This window comes from Molothrus ater, chromosome 23 (assembly GCF_012460135.2).
Source record: "Molothrus ater isolate BHLD 08-10-18 breed brown headed cowbird chromosome 23, BPBGC_Mater_1.1, whole genome shotgun sequence".
NCBI classification, from domain to species: domain Eukaryota; kingdom Metazoa; phylum Chordata; class Aves; order Passeriformes; family Icteridae; genus Molothrus; species Molothrus ater.
Window position 1 is genome coordinate 2,667,786 of NC_050500.2, and position 8,426 is coordinate 2,676,211.

An 8,426-nucleotide genomic window follows, 5' to 3' on the forward strand; every position below is an offset into this window, starting at 1 on the left:
GAGGAAAGCAGCAAGAGGGAAACAGCAATTTTCTCTAGCAAAGCTTCCTTGCCCATCACAGGACTGGCACTTTTCTTCTTCCTGTGCTCAGTTAATGAGCTGGAGAAACGAGTCCCAGCTCTGGAGTTTCTGTTTCAGGGAATCTCTTGCACAGAGGGCAAGATTGGTTTCAGAGGTGGCATTACATGGGCTCAGAGATAATCCACAGGCTTTGAGGAGAACATGTGAAACGGTGTCACAAAAGCTTTCCCACAAGTTGACATAAAAGACCCTGAGCTCAACAGCTGCTGCTCTGTGCTGGGAGAGGGGAGCCCATTCAGGGCAGCACAATGGGGATGGAAAAGCAGAGCCTGGAAGAGGTCATTGAAGCCTTACCTGGTGCACCAATAATGAGCTGCAGAGGGAGGGAGAAATGTGTCCCTGTGCTGCGGGGGTGTGCGTTCACATTGATGTGGCCACACACACGTGAATGCAAAGGTGAGCTCACCTACAGGTATATTAATGTGAATACGACTGGTATTTACTCACTGCAGTAAGAGCTCCACAAACATAAACCCTGACATTACCTGTTGGATAAATTGCTGGCAGATTTGGTTCAAGTTTTCCAGCAGGAATCCCTGGCTGTGTTTTCATCAGCTCTCCCAGCTGCAGGCACCTCCTGAGCACAGACACAGCAACTGGCCCAGGGGAGGATAATGAGGAATCAGGAATTTGATTTCTAATAAGTTTACGAGGGTATAAATCTCTTCTGCACTCAGTTTTCCTTTGTTTAAAGACTAAATGAAAATAATTAGAGTAAAATGTGATTTGAGGAGGAAGCAAGAGGCAGCATGTGATACTGAACTGATTCTGAAACAATCCCAAGACCCTTCTCCACAAGTATTTGTCTTGCAGGTATTTGGAAACAGAAACATAAAGCACCTATGAGAGTTTTCTAAAAGGCTGCATAAGGACCTGAGGGAAGGGAATATTAGGAAAATTGATCCACAAACACCAGAGGTTTATGTCCAAAAAGGAGACAGAGGAGTCCCTTTTTACTTTATTCCAATAAAGGGAGAGGCCATGGGGCATTCCCCTGGGGTCTCTCCAATTTTTGGAGGATGCAGCCTCCTTTTTATCCCAGTTTCCTGGCTGCATTTCCCTTCTCTCTTTCCCCATTTCTGAGGTACCTGAGAGGTTCAGACTTCCTGATACACCTGATACCAAAGATTTCCCTCTAATGCATAACCCTCCCTTTTAATTTTTAATTCTTATGGAATTTAGGGGTTTTCCCCATTGTTTCCCTTTATTGGAATAAAGTAAAAGGACTCCTCTGTCTCCTTTTTGGACATAAACCTCTGGTGTTTGTGGATTAATTTTCCTAACAGTTATCACCTAAAACTATATTAAACACACTACTTAAGAAAATTAATACAACATAACTTTCTAACATAACACATATAATATTCATTTTAATATTTGCAAAAAGCCAATCATAAACCACGCATTTTTCACAATATCCACTTTAATATTTGCGAGAAGCCAATCATAAAATACACATTTTTCACATAACCTAAAACTATATTTAACACACTAAAGAAAATGAATGCAACATAACTTTCTAACATAACACATGTAATATTCATTTTAATATTCGAGAAAAGCCAATCATAAAACAGGCATTTTTCACAATATTCACTTTAATATTTTCAAAAAACCAATCCTAAAATACGCATTTTTGACAATATTCACTTTAATATTTGCAAAATTCCAATCATAAAATACACATTTTTCACAACATTCACTTTAATATTTGCGAAAAGCCAGTAATAAAATAATATGCATTTTCCACAATATTCATTTTAATATTTGTGAAAAGCCAATCATAAAATGCACATTTTCCACAATATTAATTTTAATATTTGTGAAAAGCCAATCATAAAATAGGCATTTTTCACAATATTCACTTTAATATTTGCAAAAAAACAATCATAAAATACACATTTTTCACAACATTCACTTTAATATTTGCAAAAATTCAATCATAAACTATGCATTTTTCACAATATTCATTCGAATATTTGCGAAAAGCCAATAATAAAATAATATGCATTTTCCACAATATTCATTTTAACATTCGCGAAAAGCCAATCACAAAATACGCATTTTCCACAACATTCACTTTAATATTTGCGAAAAGCCAGTAATAAAATAATATGCATTTTCCACAATATTCATTTTAACATTTGCGAAAAGCCAATCACAGAATACGCATTTTCCACAACATTCGCTTTAATATTTGCGAAAAGCCAATCATAAAATAGGCATTTTCCACAATATTCATTTGAATATTTGCGAAAAGCCAGTAATAAAATAATATGCATTTCCCACAATATTCATTTTAACATTTGCGAAAAGCCAATCACAGAATACGCATTTTCCACAATATTCTTTTGAATATTTGCGAAAAGCCAATCACAAAATGCACATTTTTCAGAGGCAGGAGCTGCTGGCGTGTGCCTGGTGCCTGCTGCAGCGTGCGCCTGGAGCAGCAATCCCTCCATGGGCAGCTGACCTTCCTCCTGCCTCCTCCTCCTCCTTCCTCCTCCTGCCTGTGACCCCCGGGCTGCCCCTGGAATGCCACAGATCCCTGGCATTAGTCAGCAGCCTTCCCCAGCCCTTTCCCAGCTCCTGACACGCACACGGAGCCGCGCTCGCGGCCTTTCGGGGAGCGCGCACTCCCCACCTGCTCATCTGGGAGAAGAAGGTCATTATCCCCTGAGCTATTCAGTGCCACTGGAGCATGCAAGAATAGCTGCTTCTGCCTTTGTGCTGCCCCGTGGCAGGGATTGGCTGTGGAGTGTGGGAAACGCCGCCGAGCCGCAGACCCACACGCTCAGGGTGTATAAATATCAGCCACGGGCAGCTCCCAGCAGCACGTTCCTCCTGGATTCCGCTCCAGATCCTCTCTCTGCTCAGGACAGATGGCTCCCAGCGCTGTTTTCCTGGAGCCCGACAGCCTGCTGACACCAAAGGAGAAAAACAAAGTAAGTGCAGGCACAGCAGAGCAGTTTGCACCAGATGAGACCTTGCCTGGCTCTGCTGAGGAGCAGTGGTGGGCAGCAAACAGCCCTGGGGAGGGTCAGGGAGAGGATCCTTTAATCACAGGGCTCTTTTCCTTTGCTTTTTGCAGCTGAGGAAGCCGGTGGAGGGTCAGGGAGAGGATCCTTTAATCACAGGGCTCTTTTCCTTTGCTTTTTGCAGCTGAGGAAGCCGGTGGTGGAGAAAATGCGCCGGGACCGGATTAACAGCAGCATCGAGCAGCTGAAGCTGCTCCTGGAGAAGGAGTTCCAGAGGCACCAGCCCAACTCCAAGCTGGAGAAAGCCGACATCCTGGAGATGACTGTCAGCTACCTGAAGCAGCAGAGCCAGCTGCAGATGAAGAGTAAGTATTGAGTTTTCTTTCAGTCTCCATTTTACCGCAAATCTGTGACTGTTGTATGAATCTCGAGCCATGGACAGCTGTTCTAAACTATTCTTTCTTCCCTTCTCCCTCTTTTCTTCCCTTCTCCAGCTGCAGGATCCTTCCATAAAAGCTCCCAGTTTGACTTCAGAGAGGGCTACTCCAGGTGTTTGCAAGAAGCTTTCTATTTCCTCTCTCTCCACAAAGTCCGAACTGAAACACAGACCAAACTTTTAAGCCACTTCCAGAAGAGCCAGGCAGCTGCTCCAGAGGTCTCCTTCTGCCCTGGGAATGCCAGTGCCCTGAAACAAGTGTCTCCAAAGGACAGCAGCCCTCTCTGGAGGCCCTGGTAATCAGAGGAGTCCTCACTGCACAGACCTGTGACAGTCCAGAGGAAGGATCTGACTGCATCTGATAGTCCAGCTCTGATCCTCTCTCCTGTAGGGAATTTTATTTCCCCCCACTTGTTTTATTTATGTGTGAGAGAATGCCGTGCTTTTGACTTCTTTTGGGGTCCTCTGGCAAAAGCTGAGGTGTTCTGTTTAGTGTTGAAGCTGTGTAGGCACTGGTGCAGTGCTGCCCAGGCAGGGGCAACGTCTTCAGAATGAAGGAGGGTGTTTGTAAATGTTACACTTGTGATGGACAGGAATTGCTGTAGGAGATTTTCTCTAATATTCCCAGTAAGAGCCATCAGCATTGCTCTGGCTTGACTGACAACTCTGGTTGGCTCAGTCACTCTGGAGGATAAATTGATTCCCTTTGGTTCATGCACACTTGATTGAAGTATTTCCCTCTGTTTGCTCATCAGTTGTGCAGCATCAAAAACGGGTTTGGTTTTGGTTTGGATTTCTCTCCCATGGCCCTTTCATAGTCCTGTACATACAGTGTGAGGGATGACCAGGAGTTAGGAAACTATGTGGAATATTTCTACTATTTGATGCTTTTTTCAATTTAGAGAAAGAGTATGTTATTGCTTTATGTTAAAGAAAAGTAGTAGGGAACAGGCTTTATTTGTCAATGTTATACATTTTGGGTGTAAGCTATGCTTTTTTTAGCATTTTCATTATAATAATGATTTTTATCTGTATTGAGTGGTTGAATTCCTGGTGGATGATGTTTCTCCCAGTGCTGGGACTGCCCTATGGCTTACCTGCATACTGTGTATGCATCTCTGTGTGTGTAGAGAGCAATAAAATGCATTTGTGTGCAACTTCTGTGTGGGTCTCTCCATCTGAAGGATGTGCAGCTGCCTGCACCTCTGAGAAAGGCTGTCATTCTGAAGAAATGGGGTTTTTGTAAAGCTCAAGGAACTCCCATTCATGTTTACTTTGTATATTCTTGTGAATCCCACAGATTTCTGCAGAATCCTACTGAGCATTCCCTCAGTCCTGTCCCAAAACCCTCACCTGTCCTGCACCTGCCCAGAACCTGACTCCTATTTCCACACCATTTGGTCACAAATTTAGCCCACCAAGCCAAGTTTTGAGGGGTGGGGTTGTACCAGGTTTAGAGGGGTTTGTACCAGGATTTAAGGGGTTGGTTTCTACCAGGATTTGAGGGCTTGATTTGCCAGGTTTTGAGGGGTGGGGTTGTGCCAGGTTTAGAGGGGTTTGTATCAGGATTTAAGGGCTTGATTTTCTGGGCTTTGAGGGGTGAGTTTATGCCAGGATTAGTGGGGTTTGTACCAGGATTTGAGGGCTTGGTTTGCCAGGTTTTGAGGGGTGGGGTTGTGCCAGGTTTAGTGGGGCTTCTAACAGGATTTGAGGGGTTGGTTTTTACCAGAATTTGAGGGCTTGGTTTTCCAGGTTTTGAGGGGTAAGTTTATGCCAGGTTTAGTGGGGTTTTTACCAGGGTTTAAGGGCTTAGTTACCAGGTTTTGAGGGGTGAGTTTATGCCAGGTTTAGTGGGGTTTTTACCAGGGTTTAAGGGCTTAGTTTACCAGGTTTTGAGGGGTGAGTTTATGCCAGGTTTAGTGGGGTTTGTACCAGGATTTGAGGGGTTGGTTTTCACCAGGATTTGAGGGCTTGGTTTACCAGGTTTTGAGGGGTGGGTTTGTGCCAGGCTTTGAGGGCTTGGCTTGGGATTCGAGGGGTTTTGAGGGAGTTGCCACAATTTAAGGGGTTTGTCCGGCTTTGAGGGGTTTTCTCCCATCACACCTGAGGAGCAGAACACTTCCCCAGCTCCACCTCCGCCAGCAATCATGGAAATCCTTGTCTCCGTGGTTCTGCTGGCTGCTGCAGCTGCCCTCACAAATATCTGGCAAAGGAGGAAAAGTTATGTGCCCCACAAATATGAAGAACATCACAGTAAAGGGGTAGTTTTGTAATAACATCCTGAAGAATGATCTGATTTCTCCCGCTGAAAATTCCCCTCCCTGCTTGTTGGTGGGGCTGTTTCCTTTCCTTTGCAGCAGTGCAGGAGTCAGAGGTACCTCTCTTTTTGGGTAATGCATTAAAATCTGATTTGAGAGTGACCCAACAGAGATTCTTGCTCTTAAGAGAGCAGTAGAAGCCTGGCTGTTAGAGTGGAAAGAGTAGGATTTGCTGATAAAAGCTGATAAAAGCTGACTCTTTGTACTCTGTGTTTCCCTTTGACGTGGTTTTGATGTTAATGAGGAGAAAGGAGATCAAACAACTCTTCCTGTGCAGGAACTTGGTGCCTACCCCAAAGAAACCAGGCCTGAATTGGACATGGTTTGAACTGTGACACACAATGGGGATGGTTAAAAAACCCAAGCACAACCCCCCCCCCTTTTTTTTTTCTTTTTTTTTCCCTAAATCATCATGAAGAGAAAGGCAGCTTGAAAATGAAAAGGAGGGTTTGCAAAGGAGTTCATGAAATAGCCCAGTGGCATCTTGTGAAGCATCAAAGTTGGCAATAGCTGAGTGATCAAGGCACTGGGAGTGTCACAGGGGCTGGAAACTCTTCCTTTTTACATCCCCTTCAGGAGCAGTGGGCTGTGTGGAATGCCTGAATTTTTCTTCTTGCCCCATGGACAGTTGACACTTGGTATGCATTAATTGTTCCCCTTGTTGCTTGTTGGTGGGAAAAAAATTGGCTTTTTTTTTTTTTTCCCATTTTAAACATTCTGCACAATACACAATGCAGTTTCCAAATGGATTTTTGTACAGATTTTTTTCAGTTTTTAGGAGAAAAGAAAGGAATTGTACCCAGCAATTCCATGTAAAACAAATTAAAAAATTCCATTGTGCCAAGAAAACTATGTAGTTTTTAGTAAATAAAGTTAACATCCTCTGTGTCCACTGTGTCTAAAAATAAAGTTTTTACTGAAGAAAACACATTCTCTTTCTGGAGAGAGAATGTAAGTTCTTCTTACTGAAGAAATTTCCTGGTACCTGCAGAAAGGAAAACTCTGAGTTATGTGGGTGTTGGCTTTGCCTTAAGGAAAAGGATTTTTCAGGAAGAGCATCCCTGTGAATGTTTTTAAGGAAGAATTTGGTGAGGATAGAAATGCTTTAGCTATCAGAATTGTTTATAAAATGAGATGTGGAAGAATCTGGAGAGGTGCAGAAGAAAGCCCTGAATGGGTGTGCTGGGACATCTGGGAGGTGACATCCACATGGCCATGAGGAGTGGAAAAAAAGGGAAATATTGGCATTTTTTTTTCTTTAGGAAAATATGATAGACAAATTCTTAATTTTATTTTTTTTTTTTTACCGTGTTTGTTTTTTCCCTGCAGAATTAATTCTGGGTGTTTTTGCAGAGTAAGGTGATGTTTCGGAAATTCTGTGGGTTTTTAGGAGTGTCTGTGCAAAATCCCAGCTGCTGCAGGTGAGCTGGGAGCTCTGCACAGCCAGGGACAGGGGTGCAGCATCCACCAGGATCGGCAATCCACCAACTAAAAACGGATTATTTTGCGGGATTCGATGCCTGCACCAGCTGCTGTTCGATGGAGCTAAAAGCTGCTCCTGTCGGATGAGTTTTGGTCTTTTAGGAGCTGGAGCAGGATTTGTCACCAGGTGGCAGCATGGGAGAGGGAAAGGCTTCGGATCCCTCCTGGGGAGCATCAGGATCTTCCTTCTTTTCCCGAGCATAAATAAATAAAGCTTCTCCGAGGCTTCACTGTCTACCATCTAAAGTGCAGCAAAACACCTCCGGGTGCAGAACTTCGCACAGGGTTGAAGCATTTTGTGATTGTGGAAAGGTGACACAGCGGTCAGTAGGAATTCAGGGCCGTTTCTGTCATCCCCAGTCGGTGTGTGGGCACAGCACCAGGGCCAGGGGGGCTGCAAGGGGAGGCTGGAGCTCCTGCCCTTGGCACTGACACAAACTGGGGGCTGGAAAGTGTTCTGCAGGTGGGAGATGGTGCTGGGAAGGATGAGAGTTTGACAAGAAAGTCTCACAGGTGTGTGCGCTTGGCAGAAAGATTTTTGAATGTAGAGGCTGATGAAGGAATAGAGATGGAAGCAAGTTTTGATAGAGAAGAAAGGAATTGCTGAGCCAGTCTCACTGGGTAGCCAAGGAGGCAAAGGGTGTGTGAGTTAGAAGGGGTTTTTATGGCTTAGAACAAAGGATAAACCCACCCCAAAAAAGGAGGTGTTTTTACCAAGGAGGAAGAGAGCACAGGCAAACAAGTCAGCAAAGTTACAAGAAGAAAAAAAGGTCTCAGAATTTTCCACTGCAAGAAAACTGAAAAACAACTTCTAGCTTAAACTGTAATGTGCTAACTTTTAGTGATTGGAGAGCAGTAACATAAATATGGTAATTATAGTAGTTATGACAGGCTATGGGTAAAAGTTAAGGCATAGATTGGTTCTACTGTATTAAGATGCTCAGCAAAGAAAAGTCTATAATGCAATGTAACCAAAAGAAAAGTATATAATGCATTGTAACCAAACCCACAGGGTGTCCAGGCCTGCCTGCAGCTGGAGCTGACAGCTGTAGGCACAGGCTCTGTCACTCATGGCCCTGGGCTGCTGTAACCTCTCGGATACAATAAACTGCATTTTGTATACAATAAACT

General features: G+C 43.8%; 1 protein-coding gene across 1 annotated transcript; it reads left to right on the forward strand.

Moving 5' to 3' along the window:
* The first annotated feature begins 2,930 nt into the window (after positions 1-2,930).
* Positions 2,931-4,652, forward strand: LOC118694923 (transcription factor HES-5-like). Its single transcript, XM_036396253.1, has 3 exons — positions 2,931-3,026; positions 3,244-3,424; positions 3,554-4,652. The coding sequence occupies exons 1-3, from the start codon at positions 2,964-2,966 to the stop codon at positions 3,793-3,795; spliced, it is 486 nt and encodes a 161-aa protein (XP_036252146.1). The 5' UTR covers positions 2,931-2,963; the 3' UTR covers positions 3,796-4,652.
* Positions 4,653-8,426: the final 3,774 nt, after the last annotated feature.